General features: G+C 43.4%; 1 protein-coding gene across 1 annotated transcript; it reads left to right on the top strand.

Moving 5' to 3' along the window:
- The first annotated feature begins 586 nt into the window (after nt 1-586).
- Nucleotides 587-20,493, top strand: YWHAB (tyrosine 3-monooxygenase/tryptophan 5-monooxygenase activation protein beta). The gene is made up of 6 exons (XM_079945264.1): nt 587-796; nt 13,521-13,823; nt 15,986-16,109; nt 16,956-17,119; nt 18,139-18,234; nt 18,533-20,493. The coding sequence occupies exons 2-6, from the start codon at nt 13,524-13,526 to the stop codon at nt 18,587-18,589; spliced, it is 741 nt and encodes a 246-aa protein (XP_079801390.1). The 5' UTR covers nt 587-796; nt 13,521-13,523; the 3' UTR covers nt 18,590-20,493.
- The last annotated feature ends 1,358 nt before the right edge of the window (nt 20,494-21,851 follow it).

Here is a 21,851-nt window from a genome sequence, read left to right as displayed (position 1 = left end):
TTAAGAGATAACACACACGCGCTTCCAAGAAAAGGCCTTCGCCGGTCCGATTCCTGGCCTCCTCAGTCCACAAAAGGAGGAAATGATCAGTACCTTGAAGGACTGAAGGGAGGGCTAAGCTTAAATTTAGGGATGAGCAATGTCTGTCCTTCCCTAAATCCAGTATTCCCAAAGTACACAGCAAAAGGGGACTGACTTCAACCTCCGACCTCGTGAAGATTACTTTTTGGGTGGGGTGGGAACCGATGACCTCGGAGACTCTGAGCATGACCCAGGCGAGTTCCAAGCCTAAGGCTCAGGCCCGCCGAACCCAAAACCTCGCCCAGTCTCCCTCGTTCCCACACGTCCCCTTTCTAGATTCCCCCTCAGCTCCGCCTCCACTCCTTCCACCTTCTCTTTCCGCTCCCCGCCCCCATTTCCGTCCCCCTACGCCCGCCTCCTCCTTACTCCCGGCCCTGACCCCCGCCCTCCCCCGGCCGCAGCATCCCAGCTCTCAGCTCTCCTTCCTCCTCCCTCGGTCGGCGCCCCTCTAGGGCGGCCGGGGCAACCCCGTGCGCCGCTGGCCCAATGAGGAGGCGGTGCAGGGGCGGGGCTCGGGCCAGAGCGGAAGTGGTGACCGGAGCGGAAGTGGAGCCGCCGCCGCCACCACCGCCGCCGCCGCCGATTCCGGAGCCGGGGTAGCTGCTGCCGCCGCCGCCACTGCAGCCGCCGCCGGAGGAGTGGGCTTGGGAAGGAAGCGGTCACCGCTCCTTCGCTCCGCTCGCAAGCGTCTTTGCTCCCCTGCAGTCCTCCCACGGTGAGTGCGGCGCGGTGTCCGCCTGGGGCCCCCGGGGGCCCGAGCCCAAAGCTCCCCCACCACCGGCGGCGGTGGCGACGAGGTCGACCCCGCGGGTGGGCCCTCGGGGCGGCGGCGCGCGGCCTCCTCGGCCCCGTGCGGCCGCTTGCGACGCGGGATCGGCCTCGCCGCGGCCCCTCCCTGTTTCCGGGGCCGGGCCCTTCGTTCTGGGAGAGGCCCGGGCCGCCCTCGCCGCCTGCGTCCCCGCCCGGCGGGCGGGGTGCGGCACCGTACCGGGCTGGAAGGGACATCGAGCCGACCCTCCCTCACTACCCAGCTTCGATCCCCGCGCGACCCCTCCCTGCGCCTTGAGCGGCCAGAACCGACCCTTTCAGCCCTGTCACCCCTGCTCCTCGTTTTCCGGTTTCCACAAATGAAAATGTAACCAAATGCGGGCGAGCTCTCGATCCCCAGTGCCCCTGCTGGACTCCCTCTGGATGGGTAAGGGGTTTAACCTTGGGAGAGAGCAGAGGGAAAACCCCCTCCCACTTTGCAGTAAAGCCATTTCATCATCGTTCGCTGGTTTGGGAGCCTGGCAGGACCCGAGATTCCCTGGGAGGCACAGGGTTGAGGTTTGAATCAAGAAAATGCATTTGTTGGAACTGATTATTGAGTCAGGCGCGATCCCCAGGAAAAAAAATGTCGGAAGCTGAGAATCGGAATATTTTCCCACGGTATTTACCGTCATTTAATGCCAGAGTCTTTTGTGTCCTCGCCCCAAATTCCCCCATACTGTATGTTAGCACGTTTTTAGGACTGAAATTTTCCTGGTGGCCTCCCTGGTGGTGGCGAAGGGGTGGGAGTGATTAGGCCCCTTTTCTGCACAAGATGAGTACATCTTTGTCTACTGCAAATGGAGAACTCACGTGTAATGGGGTTTTCAAAGGTGGCAGTATTGGTAAGACAGTTCACCAACCTTTCTGTAAAAATTCCTGTCTCTTGTCCTTGTCGTCACTGCTTTTCCCTTTGGTAAGGCTACACAGCATCAGGTTCTGATTTTGCTTGCCCTGTGTGAGAGACAGAATCTGGCAAGATGTTGTTATGAACATATAAAATCTGGCGGCCACAGGAGCCAAAACAGAAAGATGAAGCACTTGGGAGAATATGAAAAATTTTCTGCATTTCTCACTCTGTCTCAATTGTTCGTATGAAACCACACACATATGCAGTTTATAGAACTAGACACATGGGTACTCAGCTCTTTGCCTTTTCATGTTAGAAATTTATGTGTTAATGATGCTCAGTCATTTCCTTCTTGACTGCTTCTAGGGCACCCCATTTCTTATTTAGGAATATATCAGTTGCCGGAACCCTCGTTTTTCTAGGATCTGTGTCCTTAGCACACATGGTGAGGGTAAAACCTGTCACTTTTATTGGACTCAAGTTAGAATTTTACAGGTGATCTTCACAGTGGAATGCTTATAAACCAGTAGCAACTGCTGAATTATTTCCCAAGCCTCTCCTTTCAATGAGATGAGAAACCATTCACCCATGTTACAGATGAAGTTCTTATGAGAAATGAGATGATCTGACCTAGACCACACACCTGGTTTCCAGGTTGAATCTCCTCTTTCATCAGTAGCAAATATTTACGGCCTATCAGCCCCTGGAGTACAGCTCCTACCCTATAATCTTCTGTACATTTCCCATCATGCCGTGCTTGTGTTACGTTGGAGCCATTTTAGAACCGGAGCTCTGTGGATCAGGGAAGCAGCCTCCACAAAACCAGGCTGAGCACATTCCCCTAATGCTAGTTCTGGAGGCAGAGTCTCCAGAGGTTTGGGCCACTGCAAAAAGTGCATTTTACCCATTTGGCTATGGATATAGAAGCAGAAAGTGCACTGGACTTGGAGTCAGATAAGTTTGATTCCGCTCTTGCCTGCAGCATTTTATAGTAATGTGGTCTTCAGTGTGCTGCTTAATCTCTGGTTCCTGGTTTCTCTGTCTCCAGAGTTGTCAAGAGACCTTTTTACAGACTAAATTGTTAAATATAAGCTTTCGGTTTTGTGTTTTCATCACAGAGTTCACTGTTAAGGGCTTTTTTCCCCCTTGGTTGCATTCTACTTTGTATACATGTTGCTTTCAAAAAACGATACATTTTTCTGGAACAGTTTTGTGTAGAGCATCTTCAGTCTTTCTGAGCCCATTTTCTCATCTGATCAGTGCAAATGGTAATAGTCTTTGATGTATTATTGTGACAAACTCAATAATTAAAATAAGGGTGTGAGATATACCAGATGTTTAATAAATGTTGCTTGACTACGTTCCTGAATATACATATATATATACATAAGACATATGCATATATGCTATAGAGCATAGGCACATACAAAGTCCTTCCATATGATTTATTCATCAACTGATGAGGTAGCATCAAGCTGTAATAATAACAGCTACCATTTGTATGTGCCAAGCTTTGTTCTAAGCACTTTACACATATTAACTGAGCCTTCATAACAGCCAATGATAGGTAAGTACTGCTAGCCCCATTTTACAGTTGAGGAAACTGAGGCACAGAGAAGTTAAATAATTTTCCTGGGGGCATACACACACCCAGCACTGGGTAAGTGCTGGAGCCAGGAATCAAACCCAGGCAGTCTGGCTCTAATGATAGATTTCTACTTGTGGTAGAACAACACATGTATATTCTTCATGTGAATACCATCTAGTAGTTAATTTTTCTTTACCTGTATCTTATTCAAGTAAATGTGTTTGGACAGGAATTTTAGCTATTTTTGGAAATAGATATAGTGTAGTTTCTGGGGGGGCGGTAGTATATTTATTCTGGCATACAGGGAGGATACTGCTGGTGTGCATTAGGAAGCAAGCTTGTGAAAAACCCAGTTTTTCTAGTATTTGCTTCATACTAGGGAGAAGATTCATCAGCTACTTTGTGGCACACTGATTTATCCAATCCTAGGTTCTAGTAGAATTTGGTCAGGACCAAGTATCTATATCTACGTAAGTAGAGAAAGAATTCTAAATTAAAATGTCCTATTATGCTATCCACTATTTCAGTGGCATTAAACTAAGCAGTTTTCCTTAAATGAGGGTACCATAGAGAATGAACTAAAATTTACTTGTAAAGGGAATTTAAGTTCCTAGGTTCCTACATTTTTCTAAGGACAGGTGACCGCAATTCACACTAGCTAGGAGGCAAGAAATTAGTTGTATAATAGCAATTTTTAAGCTTTAAAACCATCTTGGTCTCTACATGAATAGATCCTAGTCTTCTCTGTGTCATTATGGAGAAACTAACAGAGCTGGATTCTGAGGGGATTTTTCTAAAGGGACTACTTAATTTAGGGAGGAAAAATGGATGAAAGTACTTTCTGTTTTGTCATGTGTATGCTAAAAGCCAATCATCTTTCCGCTTTCTCTGCTAAAAGATCTTCTAACATAAGCATAATTATATGTTTCTGATACTTACAATGAGATGAAATTGATTGATGGCCTTCAGATCAAGGCATTTCCAGCAGACTGTAGGTTAGTAAGGTGACTTTAAAATAATCTGGCCAGCCCTCTATTGTGGAAGTTTTTTCCTGTACTGGTTAGTTTATTTCATTGTTTTCCCTAAGAGACCCAACAATAAAAGTTATTTCTGAATGGCCTTGACCAGAGCAGAGATTGGAGGAGACAATAAAGTTGATATGAGCCCCGGCCATTGTTATTGTTTGCCCACAAAGCTCACCTTAAAGCTTGTTTGACAGTCTGATGAGTTTTTGACATATGCTGTTATAAACTAATTTTATTTTGATTTTTAAAGCTAGATAAATTAAGTCTAATTCTCAAACCTGACTGTAATAACTTTGTATGGTTCTTCAAAAAAGTGTTCATTCTCTCTTTTCCTTAAGTAATCATTAAGAATCATATTGATCTTTAGGAGGCGGTGCTGCACAGAGGAAAGAGCATGTACCAAATATACCTGTGTAACAGGTTATTGGGACAATGACACCTGCCCCTTAGGATACTTATGATTAAAGGAGTTGATATAATCCCCTAACTTTTTGCACATTTAGGCAGACCGTAAATGATGGGTATTTTGTTGTTATTTACTAAACCAATAAGCTGGTGTGGCTTTTTGTATAACTAATTGGTTGGACTTTTAAATAGAGGAGTTCAAGGGCTTTTTGAAACTCAGTTTGAACCTAGAGATATAACAATGGGTACCTGAGAAACGATTGGTCAGAGAGCATAGTGTTGTCTCCTGACTGGAGCTGAGATGGCTTTTTTCAAAGAGTAGTCTAAGACAGTTTAAATATAGTCTGTATTTTATAGGTCAGAAGTGGTCTGCTTACCTCTGTCCACATAGGAAATAGCAGCCTTGTTCACTTTAAAAAACTGCATCAGTTGATCAGGTAGTTTCACATTCAGTGTGGCAGGCATTGTGCTACATGTTGGGTGCCCAAAGATAGAAGTTTGGGTTCCTACCTTAAGCTCACAATCCAATGTGGGAGCCAACAAAGACATTTACACTAAATTCTGATCAGTGCTACTTTAGAAATAGGCATATGTAAGTTAACATGTGCCTTCCTTTTAAAAGTCTCAGGGAAAGCCATCTGGATTGAAAAGAAATGAGGTGTGTAGTAAGTGTCCCTTCACTTGCTGACCGTTTGTAGACTTCTGTGTGGAATGTACTGTAGCTGCCATTTTAGTGCTTAAAGTGTGCAGAGACTGTGCTAAATGTTTTGCATCGTGATCTATTTTACTCCTTACAAGAACCCTCTTAGGTAGATTTGCCTATTTTAATGCATGAGAAAACTGAGATGCGCAAGAGATCAGGTAATCTATGGAGTTGGTGTGTAGTACTGGTAAATTGGACTGGGTTCCATTATGTTGGTGGGCCCAAAGCCTTTGAACTTATTCACAAGGTTGACCAATTGGATTATCCTTATGAATCAGAATTAGCATATTTTAATTTTTTATTCTGTTCCATTGATCACTTCAAGCCAAGAGGTCAATTTATTGTCATGTCTGCTATTGATTCACATTGTATGAGCTTGGGCATATCACTTCACACCTCCATTGTTTCAGGTTTAATTCTGGCTAATTGGACATAATTAACAATGATATTCAACAATTGATATGAAAGAAGGAAGGGATTTTGAAGCAGAAGTGATGTTTCCCTCCACAATTCAGTGTTGGCAGGATATCAGAGCTATTGCCTTTGTATTTTAGACATGCTGTGTTTCATTTTCTAACAAAGAGCCTGCAAGCATGTGAATAGAATTAAATTTATTAAAGGACTCTGAATTTTGTGTGTAGAATGGCACACAGACCCGTTTTTAGAGCGGTGTTTTTCACTGAGTATTAAAATTCTTTGAGAGCCAGGAGTACTTCATTTTTTCATGGTAACACCCACTAGACACCTGGCCCCACTGACTCTCTCAGTCCCTCCCACAGTAGTTTGGCATCTGCTTTTCCTTCAGCAGAGTAACTCCAGGACTGTAACTTTGACTTGACGGTGCTGTGTCTGGGGCGGTCTGTCCGTGGATGCTCTTCAGGATTTACTGTCAGTTCCTTACCCCGTGGAACTTTTTAGCCTAGATTTTTCTATTTTTAATATCTTTATTGGAGTACAATTGCTTTACAATGGTGTGTTAGTTCCTGCTTTATAACACAGTGAATCAGTTATACATATACATATGTTCCCATATCTCTTCCCTCTTGTGTCTCCCTCCCTCCCACCCTTAGCCTAGATTTTTAAGGTGCTCCTGTCAGTTTCCTCTCTCCAGATTCTTAACTCTTCTCAGTTCCTCATCTACTTTGGCCTGTGATTTCTTTTTCATCTAAAAAAACATACATGCACTTTATTCATACATCTGTATTTCCTGTCCCTTCCTGGAGCCCCCATTTTCTGTCCTACACAGAACCCCTCCAACCCATAAAACCAGTCAGGACCCAGCCCCTTTGAAACTAAACCTCCTCCTTTGAATTCTACCTGGTTGCTCCTTCAAGGGGAAGCTTTATAATCTTTAAGTATGTCTGCCCTCCCTTCTCATGTTCCTACCCTGAGAGTTTCAGCTCTCTGAGGGGAGGACCGTGCTATTCTGAACTCCAAACGAGAGTTCTTGGAAATACTGGTAGTTTTTTCATTTGCAGTTATTTCAACACACATTAAATTATATACATTGTATTTTTGTGATGTAGCTTAAGAGTGAGAATATATGCCTATTTATTAAGCCTTTACTTTGACCAGTACTGTCTAGGCGTTTTATGTATATCATCTTATTTGATAGCTATTAATGTTTCCTTTTAACATTTGAGGAAACTGAGATTTGGAGACATTATTTTAAAAATTACCTAATTCCTCTTTAGAAGCCCGGATTTGTTGTATGTAGGGCTTTCCTAAAAACAGGTCCCAGTCATATGGGTTTCATGTCGGAGCTTCAGTAATCCTGACACCTGATAATGGAATCCTCGTTTTAAATTTCTAGCAAATTATTAAACTCAATTAAAGCTCAGTATTTTAGAATTGAGCATGTTCTTTTCCTTGAAAACAAAACATAGCTGAAAGTTAATACTTCTCAAGGCCACATTTCCTAAGGTCCTTTGCAGTGCTTTTTTAAATATGGATTAGCAGTGGATAGTCATTTTTATTTTAATTTTTGTCCCTTCTTGTCCTTGGATATCTCCTTCTGGCCACTGGGAAATGACCTCTCAGGATTCTGTCCTGGGCTAGAAAAATATCCCTCAAGCAAAGGGTTGAGATAGAGGGGCTAGGTTGGTTCATATATACTTTTGTTTTAGCATTCACTGTCTGACTTAGGGTTTCATTTACTTGAGGGAAATCCTGTTTGTTATTTCATGGGCAGCTTTAAAATTATTCCTCATAACATTCTTTAGGGGATATTTTACAAAAATGGAAGGCTGTTGTGCAGCTCCCGCCACTCCGTACCTCTGTAACAGATCTTTCTAAGACATTAAATCCCTTCTTTTGACGGCCATGTAATCTTGTGCCAGCTGTGTCTTTTCAGCCACTCCGCTGTTGGATATTTAGACGGTTTCCCATTCTCCACTAAGCAGTTGCCGGTTTAATCAGCAAATGCTCCCCAGTCCTCTGAAGTGCTGCCTGCAGTGACTGAGAGATAGACGCCCGTGCTTGAGAGCATGTCAGCATCTTCCTGATCTGGGAAATCTCTTGGTCTACCGCAGGGTTAGACCTCTTGTGGCCTCTCGTACATTTGTCCCCTCTGGTATTTTGACTCTGTACCGTTAGTGCCAAGCCTGATGAGGAGACTGTAGCCTTTTAAGGCTTTTTAGGAGCAAATGAAGGCCCTCTTGCCAGTGTTTTTCTTGGTGGGTCCTCAGTTCAAAAGTCTCAGGAGAAAAGTAGGCCCTGATTATAAACCATCACTACTTGGCACCTCTTAATGAAATCAGGAACTAATGAATGAAAGTGTTACAGTTGGGACTTCCCTGGTGGCGCCATGGTTAAGAATCAGCCTGCCAATGTAGGGGACACAGGTTCGAGCCCTGGTCCGAGAAGATCCCACATGCCGCGGAGCAGCTAAGCCCGTGCGACACAACTTCTGAGCCTGCGTGCCTAGAGCCTGCGAGCCACAACTGCTGAAGCCCGTGCGCCTAGAGCCCGTGCTCCGTAACGAGAAGCCACCGCAATGAGAAGCCCGCGCACCGCAATGAAGAGTAGCCCCCGCTCGCTGCAACTAGAGAAAGCCCGCGCAGCAAGGAAGACCCAGTGCAGCCAAAAATAAATAAATAAATTTATAAAAGAAAGTGTTACAGTTAACAAGTGTGTCCATTCTTCAGGACGTTGAGGGGTGGAGTCTTATCAGGAATATTACATCGTAACATATTCGCTTCCTGTACAAGATTAGACTTGTTTTTCCTTCTCATGGGTTGTCTTCTTTTTTTCTTAATTCCAAGCTCACATTTATGGGCTAAAACAGTGATGTGTAGGTACTATGAGAGGAATAACAGTACTTCCAATTTGTTGTGCACTATGCACTTTTTAAAAAAGATTTCCACATTTATCATCCTTTGATTCCCTGCACCTCATCTTCAGAGCACCTCTCCTGAGGTAGCTGCTGTTGCCTCCACTTCAGAGGTTGGAAGACTGAGATCGACCGAGCTCACACGGCTGTGTAGTGGCAGCCTCTGCGCTTACACACAGGCCTCTTGCCACACCACATACAGGTAGCCTCCCAGTAATGACCTGCTGAAAAAATTCACAGATACTTACTTGAGTATTAGTTTTATACTTGGCAAAGTTTTAGGCATTAGATGAGAAATGAATGTGAAGCTTTCCTTTGGGGACATAACATGTAACATTGTTTGTAAGTGGTATACCACTCATTACTTGGACCATAGAACATATAGAACAGAGGCCTAGAGAAGCCTGGACTGTGTAAGAGGCTACGAGTGTGTTTGGATTCGTGGGCAGGGTAGATCAGTGGGGGCTGGGATATTCAAGGAAGGCTTTCTAGCCCTAGACGGATGGATAGAGTTTACATAGGCAGGGAGTAAACGGGGGGCTTTCTAGATGAAGGGAACTACTGAAGTAATTTCAGACAGGTTTAAGCATGATGATTAAGGGTATTCGGTGATGTCCAGCCTGCAAGAAAGGTACATGTTGGAGAACAGTGGATGTGAAAGCCTAATACATACAGAGGAGCCGAATTATGAAGGACTTGGCAAGCCAGGTAAGAGTTTAGATTGGGTGGAGTAGCCAAAAGAGAGTCATCCGAAGTTGCTGAGTAAGAGTCTGGGTATGACTAAGGGTAATTTTGAAATCAGATGCAGAGATAACATGGAGTGAGGTACGGATGTAATGAGGACGTAATGTGCTTGTGAAGAATAGGTGCTTTGAATTATTTGAGAAGAGACAGAACTCTACCAAATTTGTAGCTTTAGGATCTGCTCGCTCATTCAGCGAGAATTTGTTCATGCCAGTTCTGTGCGAGGTGCTGCGGAGGGTGTGCCCTAAAGGAGTTGATGGTGTGGGAAGGGGCGTATGCGATACAGACAGATAATTGTAGTGCTGAAGAAATGTGCTGAGACATTAAGAGAAGTATAGATGCAGTGCTCTGTGAGAATATTTTCAGCTCAGAGCAGTGCTGTCCAATAGACACAGGATGTGAGTCCCACGTAATTTAAAATTATCTGGTAACTGCATTTTAAAAATGGGGGGAAAGGATGAAATCAATTTTCGTAATTAAAAAAATTTAACTCCAGGGATTTTCCTGGCGGTCCAGTCGTTGGGATGCGGCGCTTTCACCGCGTGGCCCAGGTTTGATCCCTGGTTGGGGAGCTAGAATCCCGCAAGCTGCGCAGTGTGGGCCCCCCCCCCGACAAAAAAATTAACTCCGTATATCCGAGACGTTTCTGTTTTAACATGTGGCCAGTGGCTGTCTGATTAGACAGCTTAGGTTAAGCGGCCTAAGAAAGGTTTCATAGAGGGGATGCTATCTGAGCCGTGCTCTGAAGAATTTTATATGCAGAATAAACGGGAAAGGACATTCCAGGCAGAGGGATGGCTTGGTGAGCACAGACACAGAGACGGAGAAGCACGTGTAAGAAAACCATTTTGAGAGAAGCCTGGGGAGATAGCTTGGAAAACCTTCACTGACAGGGGAGGAAATCTGACTCTCCTGTCAGTAGTAGGGACTGTAAAGGATTTTGAGCAGGACGTGACTTGATCAGAACTTTAAAATGGGTCTGAGAGCAGATGTGAAGGTTAAAGGTAACGAGAGGCTGAAAGCAGTGGGACTAGGGAAAGATGATGGATGGGAGGTTTATTAGGGATGTAGAAATAGGAACAATTTCATTTCTCCCTTGTCTGCTGCCTTCCTCCAAACGCTGGGTGTTGTGTAACCCATTTCCTGTTGAAATTGGTCTAGCTGCTTCAAAATCCATGTTATATAAGTCAAAAGTTATGTAAGCAGTAGGCATCAGGACACTTAGCTATGGATTCTGTTTGTTGGGAGTCGTTGGGGGTGTGTGTGTGTGTAAAGTTTTCTAAATAGATGACTGCATTCTTTAAGGCATGCGTTCAGTTTTACCATATCATCACGGTTCTCAGTCTCCAAGAGCTTTTGCAGTGATCCCAAAGAAGCCCGAAATAGTTGGCCCCAAACGAGAAAGGCCACATTTTATTTTGAGAAATAGGGCGTGTACATTTGGGAGTTCCCAAGGAGTCGTCAGGATTCTTGGGAGAGAGATGATTTAACTTTTAATGTTTGGGAAGAGAAGTCGGGGGGTTGAGGGGACCTTAGTTGAGGGGCCTGGTAGAGCCAAAGAGTTTCATGGCATCCCTTAGGCAGTGCTAATTGCATTTCTCTATTACTCTTTTGTAATACTGCAGGGATAGCTTAGCGTTGAATTGGCTTTGACCAGGACTTTTATTAATTGGAATCTTTCCTGGGTAGAGTTGCACAGGTGCTGTTTCTGTACTTTGGAGTGGGCCACTAGGTGACTTCTAACTCTGAATTAGTCTGCAAACTGGAAAACTTCTGAAGTTCGTTGAAAGTTGGCTTCCCTCTGCCTCTCACTTTTAGGGATCATAAAGTAGGGTTGTTTAAAGATGGAGATAGTATCCTGATCAGAAAGATGTTACGATTGAGAAAGTTAGACGAATGGAGGAAGTATATAATTTTAAGAGGATGAATAGTGTATTTGCGATGGACTTTGTATTAGAGTAGGACCAGGTTGTGTTGTGTGTGGTAACTAGCAGCCCCCACATCTCAGTGGCTTCACGTTGCACGTCCAGTGCGGGCCTGCAGGGGTCTCTGTACTGCATGGTCACTCACGGACTCAGGCTACAGAAACTGCTGTTTTGTGACAGCACCATCTAGATCGCATGGCTGCTGTGAGAGAAGAGGGCCTCACGTGGTTTTTTGCAGTTTCAACACCTGGAAGTAGCGTCATTTATGCTTATGTTTCATTGGACAGAACTAGCTGTATGACCCCTCCGAAGTGCAGAAGGGTTGCTGGGAAATGTAGGAGAGTGGATGGATTATTATCTCTGTTGTAGTCTCATTCTGGTGATGTGGGTGAAGTCAGACGGATCAAGGTGAGATCTGCTTCAGAGTGTAAGGTTAGAATCAGCGAGCCTTACATAGGACACAGCTCTGAATATGATTTAGATAATAAGTTGTGGGAAGAAAACTCGCAGTTCTGAACTAGAGAACCAACTCTTTCTGAATTGTCTAGATTTAGGGTGTATCTTAAAATCGTCCTCCATCTAATAAAACTTTTTTTTTTTTTAAACTTTTTTTTGTGGTAGGGTCCTGTCTGTAGAATTTCTCCCTTGAAAATACAGAAATGACTTGAGGCAAAGCCACAGTCTTTTTTTTTTTTCCCCACAGTCTTAAATTGTGATACAATGTATAAAGTGATAAGAGAATTTGTTTTAAAAATATTGATATTCTTACCACTCTTTAAAGTAGTATTTTATCTTTTTACACCTTAAGATATTAGTGTACTTTTACACTGTGGCACAGGTGGATGTACAATTGAAATTCAAACCAACAGTACATAAAACTAACTCTTATTGGTTAATAAATAATTTTTTAGCTACGTGTTATCCAAAAATTATTGCACTCTATTATGGTGATTATTATAGTGGGGAATTGACTAAGATGAGGTGAGTTATTTAAGAGGTATTCACTGATTGGTGTATAGAGGGTTTGATAAAATGATAAAGTGCAATCACTAAGACTTTTGTCTATTTCAGGAAAACTTGTGCAAACTCAATCATGGTTTGCATTTCTGTTGCTGTGCATCTTGGTGAATACACCCATATCTCCTGCAACCTGTACCACGTACAGAGTTAGTGCTTGATATTTGTATATAACGTCTAGACTTTTCACAGTGCCTTCACATAGATGAGGTCATTTGCGCCTCACAGTGGCCCTTGGAGAGTTGGGAATATTCTTATTCTCCAGTTAGGAAACGGAAGCTCTCGGAGGCTGAGTGATTTGACCAAGGTCATGCCACTTGTAAGTAGCAGAGCTGGTGCTGGGTAGAGCCAAATCTGCCTGCCTCAAGTCTATGCTCTCGTGGACAGTGTGTCCTTGTAACAAATTTAGTGCGCTGCAGAAGATGTGATAAAAATGGCTCCTGTTTTTTAGGTACCTGCTGCTTCATGGGCACTGCCAAATATAACACTGAAAGTCATACCTTTTGCTTTAACATTGATTGAAACAGTCGTCCCACTTCAGGTGTTTTTCCACATACTTTGGGGAAAAACAGCAAAACCAGATAATTCTTGAAAGAAGAAAAGGACATATATTCAACATAAGATTCTAAAGAATTAAGCTGTCTCTGTGCTTTGAGGAGGCAGATTAGGAAAGTGGAAGAAAACAACTCGAGAGACAGACTTGAGTTTGAGTTCTGGCTCTCTACCACCTCCTAGCCCTGGGCACACCACTTGCCTCCTCTGAACCTCCATGTCTTCACCTCATAGGAGGGGGCAGGATTGTTGTGAACATATCTGCCCTGTAGGACTGTTGGGAAAATTGATCAAAATAGTAAAAAAGACGATAGCAAAGTACCTAACCCTGCAGGCGTTCATGCTCGATATTACTGAGGGCATTTGGAAGTAGATGCTTCCCATTTAGGTATGTTTCCTTCCAGATGGGTTGGAAGAAGATTCATGCGTGCATTTCCTGGACCCCGAAGCCTGACATTTGCTTTCTCTCTCTTTCTCTTGCTCTTGTTCTAGGGAATGACCATGGATAAAAGTGAGCTGGTACAGAAAGCCAAACTCGCCGAGCAGGCGGAGCGCTACGATGACATGGCTGCGGCCATGAAGGCAGTCACAGAGCAGGGGCACGAGCTCTCCAACGAGGAGAGAAACCTGCTGTCTGTTGCCTACAAGAATGTGGTCGGTGCCCGTCGTTCTTCCTGGCGTGTCATCTCCAGCATCGAACAGAAAACAGAGAGGAATGAGAAGAAGCAGCAGATGGGCAAAGAGTATCGTGAGAAGATCGAGGCAGAGCTGCAGGACATCTGCAACGATGTTCTGGTAAGAGGCCGGTGTTCCTGTTCTAAACAACGATTTCTAATAGTATTCATTTCATGTACGAATGCGAACTCTCAAACAGCTCATGAGAGAAAGGTGTCTGAATACACTGGGAAGCTGCAAACCATTTGCAGCTAAGTTTTAAGCATACGATGTGATTTTTTTCTTACCTCTTACCTGATCAGAGGTTGCTCGTCTCTTATGGAGTATTTTCCTCTCCCTTCCAAAGACCTCTGAAAAACAGGTACATTTGGTCAGCATCCCTCCATCTTTTCTTTAGAAGTTGAGGCCAGAGAGGCAGGATTTTTGATAGATGCAGCCACAGAGAGGCCATTCTCTGTATTAGTCTGATGGCAGTGCCATCTCCAGTAGGGGAGAGAGGAGCAGAAAGCCGACCTGCCTTTTAGCCCCTCCCCAGTCCCTGCACAGCGTGGAGTCCAGTTTTTGTCTGAAAGGTAGCCGTGTCCATCAGTTCGGGCCTGCATTCCGAAGGCAGATCAGAAGTGGTTTGGGGTTTCTCCTCTCTGGTGTTTTATATAAGCCTTAGTCAGACGACTGATTCCTAACTGCTTTCCCTTGAGCCACAATCTGGGGTTGGATGGGAGGGGTGCATATCCTAGAGCAAATCATGATCATATTGTCTTTCCCTCACATCCTGAGCCCACTGGGAACTTTCTTTTTCTTCCAGGTGAAATCAGGTAAAAATGAACAGTGAGGGCTGCTTTGAAGGGAAAAGGAATTCACACTTGTGGATCTACCTCCTCCCCTGCTGGCTGCCTCTCCGAGTTACTGCCCTTGACACCTTTCTTTTGAAAACCAGTACAAAGCTTGTCAGCCTCCAGGCAGTACTCATCCCTAACCCATAAGGAGTTACACCCTGTCTGTCTGCAAGGAATATTAAAACGACTACTGCCCCCTGCATCTTCTCACTTTGATTGATTAAATCCCCTTACAACTAAGCTTTTGCATTGAGCTGCTCTTTTTGTTAGAGTCGTGGTGTAAGAGTGTCATGGCTAAATTTGTTGCCTGTTGGTAATTTGGGGGTTTGTTAACGGTGCACTAATTCCTGAATGTTAGGTACATCTGGTATTCAGATGAAGTATGGCATGCATTCCAAAGGCAAGAAAGTTCCCTAATTCCTGAACTGTAGACCAGCTTTTATGAGCATCTGAAAGAATGTGAAGAAAAGCATGGTACTTACTGCCTCTTAACCAGTTTTTCAGGATGCCACATTCTAAAACAACTCTTCGAAAATATTGCTCTGTATACGAAGCTTGGACTCCTTCAGAACTGCTTTTGTTGTAAGCATAAATGTTTAAAGGAATTTATTATTAATAATAGTATTAGCTACTTTTGGAGTGCTTACTGCGTGCCAGGCAGCGTGTTAAGCACTTTGTGAACACTGGCTCATTTATCCTCATAAGTACGCTGGGAGGTGGCTAATGCTTCCCTGTGTGTAGCTGAAGAAACTGAGGCTCAGGGCGATTAGGTCATTTGTCCAGGGTCATACAGATAGTAAGCAGCAGAGGAGGGATTTCTACCCAGGTCCGATCAATTCGAAACTTAGTTCTTGGCAGGTTTGCCCTATTATCACGTTTTTTTCTCCCAAAATGGAAAGTTTTTTTATTTCTCTAATTACAGAATTAATACAAGTTCATGTTTTTTTAAAAAAAAGCACAGGGCAGAAGAGTATAAATAAGAAAATAAAAAATCACTTCTAATTCTACCACCTAGAGAACCATTATTAACATCTTGATAAATATTCTTCCAGACTTTTCCCTTAGGTATTTCCGTGCATGTACACATACCTATTTTAATATTAAAATAGGAGTCACATGGTTTTTATTATCTGCTTCCTCCCCGACCCCCCACCCAGACTTCTTTTGGAGAACCTTTCCAAATGCCTGTGTAGCATTCCATTGTGTGGCTATACTTTAATCAACCCCTTATGGACGGTCAAAGTGATTTTTAATAGACAAATACTGGCATCTGTTATGACCTGGGCTAAAAACTATTTAAAACCTTTGGATGAAAATTATGATTTTTTTCAATCTTCCAAAAAATTTATTTAGAAGTGGTAGTGTGTATCTTGAATCTCAAACATAGTTTTAACATCTTGTAAGTAATATTTCCAGATTCTTAACAGAATGTGAATCACTTTTTAGGAGCTGTTGGACAAATACCTTATTCCCAATGCTACACAACCAGAAAGTAAGGTGTTCTACTTGAAAATGAAAGGCGATTATTTTAGATATCTTTCTGAGGTGGCATCTGGAGACAATAAACAAAGTAAGTAACTTTTTTTTTTTTTTAAGAAATTTGACCAATAATGGAGCCAGTCTTCATAATAATTTGAAGTTTTTGCTTTGTTTGTAGTCAGAATTTAAAGGACCACAGCATTGTGCTGACCAGTGTTAAACAGGGTCATGGGAGTTGACAAATGTATCTAAGGGGCACGTATGGGGGGCATTAAAAGTGTGGTGCAGTAGTGCACTTAAAGAGGTCTTTATTTTAAGGATTATTTGGTAGCTCTCTTTTAGAGATGAAACTTCAAAATGTTTGGTAGAACGAAACCATCATAGTAAATAGAGATGCATTTCTCTTGTCATATACATGCATTAGTGTAATGGTGACAATTATAACTATGCCTTATTAAGTGCCTCCTTTGTGTCTCATTTATCCCTCACACAACGCTAGGAGTGTAGGTGGGAGTCTGTCCTTTTTTTCTGATAAGGAAACCAAGGCTCACAGAGGTTTTCACTTAGTCCAGACCACACACTTAATGAATAAGAGTTGGGGATTCCAGCTTTGAGTCTGACTCTGAAGTCCATGATTTTTCCATCAGAGCTCATTGTTTTCCGTGTTCTATCTTGTTCAGGGTTATTTCTGTATTTCCTAACTGCTTTTGTAGACTTTGTCATCATGGTCTTTGTTTTTCCTCAAAGCATTTAATATGGTACTTGGATTAGAGTACACATTTAACAAAGGATTGTTAATCGAATGGTAGAGACACTGACCCTCGTTTGATAGCGCATGTGCTCCAGCCCAGTTTGGTAAAATAATTTGATAGTGGATCCAGCATATGATGCAATCTGTGAAAGACCCAACATTTCATATTTTTTATCTTTCTTATAGCCACTGTGTCAAACTCCCAGCAGGCTTACCAGGAAGCATTTGAAATTAGTAAGAAAGAAATGCAGCCTACACACCCAATTCGACTGGGCCTGGCGCTTAACTTCTCCGTCTTTTACTATGAGATTCTAAACTCTCCTGAAAAGGCTTGCAGCCTGGCAAAAACGGTGAGAAAGACCCTCTGTGGTTTCTCTTTTTTTTTTTGGCAGAATTTTTTTTTTAATTTAAATTTATTTATTTTTTATTGGGGTATAGTTGTTTTACATTGTTGTGCCCTCTGTGGTTTCTGATCATGGTAAAACTGCTTGTGCTTTTTGGTACCTTTTTTTAATTACCTGAACATAACTCATTTTCTTGGACTTTTGTGAAGATTTTTCTGGGGGTGGAGTATATATCTTTTATGGAATAAATACACACCTATTGCCGCTTGACTTTTCAGTGCCTTCTGCTGATTTTTGTTTGTGTTGTTTGATTACTCTTTTGGGGCTGGGGGTGGTTGTGGACAATCCAGGGAGAAGGTAGTTTGTTGTTTTTGTCACGCTTTGGACTGTAGGCCTCCACTGCATTGTACATTGTCATCCTTGTACCAAGATTGGAGGCTATGGCTTGTAAAGGAAGGAAATCATATCTTGTTTTCTTTGTTAACTGAATTACCTCCTGTCTTCTTTTGGTAACCCAGCTGCCTTTTCTACATATTTTTGTAGTCTTTCAATATGCACACTCTTTTAAAATTTTTTAGTTGGTAAAAATGTGTGAAATGAATGCTCAAAGTTCCATCGCTTAATTGAATCAGATTTAGTGGTGTGAACTTCTGTTCTCCATTTATCCCTTGTATCCAGACCTTTTGAGTTTCAGCTTAAAGAAAAAGGGCGGATTACTAGAAACGTCTTTGGTAATTGCAAAATCATGTGAGTTTGCTTAGAATGAGTGTGCTGGGTTAACAGTAATACCTGTTGACTTAATAGGTAAAGGTCATATCTAGGAATTTTTGTCATTTTTGGTGGACGCTTGGTAAACCAGCATCATGTGTTTGCTGACATAACTAGCAAACAAGGTAACAATGACCTAGGTTCCCCCAAAGTACTGTACAGAAAGAGAAATGATAGTCACTTGTTAGCAGAAAAACATTGGGCTAAACTAGTTCCAAGGAACCTGTGACTTCTTTGCTGAAGGCTCTTTGTTTTAGGCATTTGATGAAGCGATTGCTGAATTGGACACACTGAATGAAGAGTCTTACAAAGACAGCACCCTGATCATGCAGTTGCTTAGGGACAATCTCACTGTAAGTACTGCTGATTCCATGAGTGCTTCTGGAGGGCTTATAGCTTATTCCCATTCCTCTACCTCGTAATTCACTCTTGCCTAAGACTCAAGAGGGGATTTGTACCCTGTAAGTGTAGTTAAGTTTTTTAATTGGTTATAAGTGCCTACTGAAGTTTTGACCTTTGCCATCACTGTCTGCAGTAATATAGGAAGAATTTTAAACAGTTGAATGAGATGAGATGATACACACTGGGCCACCTCCCTGAGGAAGCTTTTAGTAGCCCTACTTTGTTTATAGCTCTGTTTTTCTTTTGCAGCTGTGGACGTCGGAAAACCAGGGAGATGAAGGAGATGCTGGGGAGGGAGAGAACTAATGTCTGTTGTGCTTTGTGATCTCTTCAGTGTCACTCTGTACCCTCCACGTATATCCCTTTGTGCGATAAAAAAAAAAAAAAAAGAATCGTACGTCGACTTTCAGTTTTTCACAGCCTCAGCCTAGCAAAAATGGTCCATGGGATAAGCAGCTGGTATTTGTATCTAAAACTCAGATTGGTCACATAAATGCCACGGCATTCTGAAGTTTTGATTTTGATGAACATTGACAGGATTACTGTGTGTTTAATTTTTAAAAAAAAACTGAACACTGTGATTATGGGGTTTTGTAATTTAGCAGAACTCTTACTGGTAGAAAACAAAATAGACCTGAATTATGTGTAACTTTTTGGAAAGTTTAATTCAATTCAAAACAGTCAGTGAAACACAGTTCCATTGTAAAGTTGTACAGAAAGTTATAGAGATTATATTGTGACACTGGGACTTGGAGTGAGACACCTCTAGTTTGGCATTCGAGTTTCATGGTAATTCACAGTGATTCTGCCTGTTCTGTTCAGGGCTTGTAGACACTTGACCCGTTGGGGCTGTTGCCACTCAAAGGTTCATGACTGCGGATGGCCACAGTGTCTTCCTTTGAGGACAGTCGAAGCCAGAAATTAACATTCTTGGTGGCAGATACCTGGCTTAGGACACCATGCAGAGGTCCAGTGCTCACAGGCCACACGTGATTCCAGCCCCTTTCCTACAGCAGCATGTTACTGATTGGCAACTTGTGCTTCCATAGTGGAATCTGTTTTCCCTGTAACCACGAGCTCAAGAAGGAAAAAAAAAAAGCCGTGTATCTTATGAATGGCCTTATCTGTTTCCTGGGTAACATCTTTAAGAATAATGTTCTGCAGAGATTGCCTTTCACTTGAGGAGTAAGTAGTCAGTCTTTAGGTTCTTCCTGGCTCGGGGCTTTAAAATTTTGAAATCTAAACATTCTTTCCCACTGTCCTTTTTGACTATTGACTTTGGTTTTCTCTTCTCTCTCTCAATTTCTGTCCTTCAGCTTCCTTACATTGTTTTCTTTGTGCATTCTCTTTCTCTTTGCCTTTTGCTCACTGTTTAGTACTAGATGAGCAGGGACAGGGGACCTGGAGGGGGTGAGGGATGTTGATGAGCACTTCGGTGAGCCAGCCTTGCTTCAGAGAGTTGAAAAGAGCTTCCCGCATCTCAGCTCTGTCTTCTTCCAGTTCTCAGAACGGTGGTTGCTCTTCAGTCACACCAAGATCTGACTCAAAAAAGTATTTTTAACTATCCATGGTTTCTCCTTACATTGCAGCCAGCCCTGATGATGCTTGTTAGCACCTGTCACCAGCTCTCCCAAGTGTACCCATCCTGTCAAGTTCACAGACACGTTTCAACAAGACCCTGTAATGCAGGGAAGTTGCATGAACATTGCGATGGGGAGAGTTGGGAATAGCCAGGCCTACCAGTCTCACAGTATCCCCCCCCCCCCGAACATTCCCCGTAGCCGTAGTGTCCATCTGTTTGTCCATCTGCTGAAATGAGAAACATTCATGCACTGATTTCAAACAAACCAAAAGGAAAAAAAAGAAAAAAAAATCCCTCTCCTTTCTAGCTGAACAAAAATGTGCAGTTAATACTTGGCGCTTGAAAACGCAGTAGTGAATGTGGAACGAGCCTGTCTGTATATCTGGTAGCTCTCTCTTGCTTTGTTTTTCCTCACCAGTATTCTGCCTCACGTTTGCTTCTGTGATGGTTATATTGCCTAGCAAGCACACCTGTGGTTGTGAAAATAGTATAGCAAAAAAGAAAAAACCCCGGTTATTGATGTACTCGATTTGTGTATGTCTTTTAAACAGTTCTAGTTTCCACCTTACACGGAATAATCAGGAAAAGTGTAAAAACTCAAAAGTGAAATAAAAAATTTTATCAGTTAGTTGGCCTGTGCATTGATGTGTGGCGCCGCCTGTATCACCACCAGAACTAGCTAACTGTTCGGATCACACTTACTTAGGGCTCTGCTCCTTAAAAGGAGGGAGCAGCTTCCTTTCATCCTTTAGAACCAGAAGTCGAGGGCCTGGGAAGAAATTGCCATGAATTAACACAGAGCCTGTCCACCTTCCACCACAAACCATCCAGGTGTTAGGTCCTCTCTGTGGCTTCTAAGACTTGATATGGACTGTTAACTTAGCATCCCACTCACACAGCACCACCACCACTTCCTCTTTTTTAAAAAACTCTGAGATGTGCCCAAGCCAGTGAGAGATGGTAGCGTAAGTCCTGGTCATCTCCAAGGTTATACGAGTCTCTCACCTGTCCTAACACTGTCTAAGATAGCCCGTGGCACCGAGATTCCTCATGGGATTTGCCCCCATCTAAAAACATCCACATTGGGAATTCCCTGGTGCTCCAGTGGTTAGGACTTGGCGCTTTCACTCACAGGGCCCAGGTTCGATCCCTGGTCAGGGAACTAAGATCCTGCAAGCCACAGGGTGCAGCCAAAGAAAAAAAAAAACAAATAAAAATGTCCACATTCCCACAAGGATCGGGGAGGGGGTCATGACAGGGATGTATTTAAGCCCCAGATTAGAATTGGTTGTTAACTTTCTTGCTAGTATAGGTGGGGCAGCCAGACCCACTTCTGCTCCTGGCTCCCAGGCTGTTCCACCTGTCGTGCCCAACCAGCGGTCAGTGGGAAGCTACCACCTGTTCTATTGAAGCAGGAACTAGGAGGGGCCCAGTGAAGTATCCGTCCACAGTGGACTGGACCAGCTTCTTTCAAAAATGACCCTATACCACAGATTGGGGCTGCAAACTAAGATTGAGGGAGGGGTCTTGGTGCTTGGTTTGGGGCCACTGCCGTGACCTTGTTCTGTTAGGCCCCTACTGTTTCCATAGAGGCTGGGCCCCAAAGAACTCGGTGAGCCTTCGTGGTGGAGCGCAGGTGGAGTGGATTCGTTGAGAAAGGTGCTCAGGATACGTTCCACGAAAAGGTCTTGGCAGTAGAAGAACCAGGGTCAAGAAAGGCCTTTGTGGTCTACAATTCTCACACGGAGCCTTCGGCCCCAAACCACCAAGCCGGTTCGAGAAGGCTGGGACTAGATCCGGACTGTCTTGAGAGAAAGCCTCCTCTCAGGGGGGTAGGTACGCAAGTTTTGAAACAGGGCATCCTGCTCGCAATTTTCCCGTTTGCGTGTGAAACGTGCAGAGAGCCCACGCTCGCCTTTAATCCTTGTGTAAAGGGAATCCTAACTCCACGGAGAAGGGAAACGGGCGCAGGAGAACAATGACTAA

This window comes from Stenella coeruleoalba (genome assembly GCF_951394435.1).
Source record: "Stenella coeruleoalba genome assembly, chromosome: 15".
In the NCBI taxonomy this organism is placed as follows: Eukaryota; Metazoa; Chordata; class Mammalia; order Artiodactyla; family Delphinidae; genus Stenella; species Stenella coeruleoalba.
Note: the sequence above shows the minus strand (reverse complement) of the source record. Positions and strands in the feature narration are given on the sequence as shown.

Excerpts from the sequence above, each read along its gene's own strand:
- YWHAB (XM_079945264.1), top strand. The coding sequence starts at position 13,524 with ATGACCATGGATAAAAGTGAGCTGGTACAGAAAGCCAAACTCGCCGAG. Across the intron at positions 17,120-18,138 it reads CTTGCAGCCTGGCAAAAACG|GCATTTGATGAAGCGATTGC; the intron begins GTGAGAAAGACC and ends TCTTTGTTTTAG. Across the intron at positions 18,235-18,532 it reads TGCTTAGGGACAATCTCACT|CTGTGGACGTCGGAAAACCA; the intron begins GTAAGTACTGCT and ends TTTCTTTTGCAG.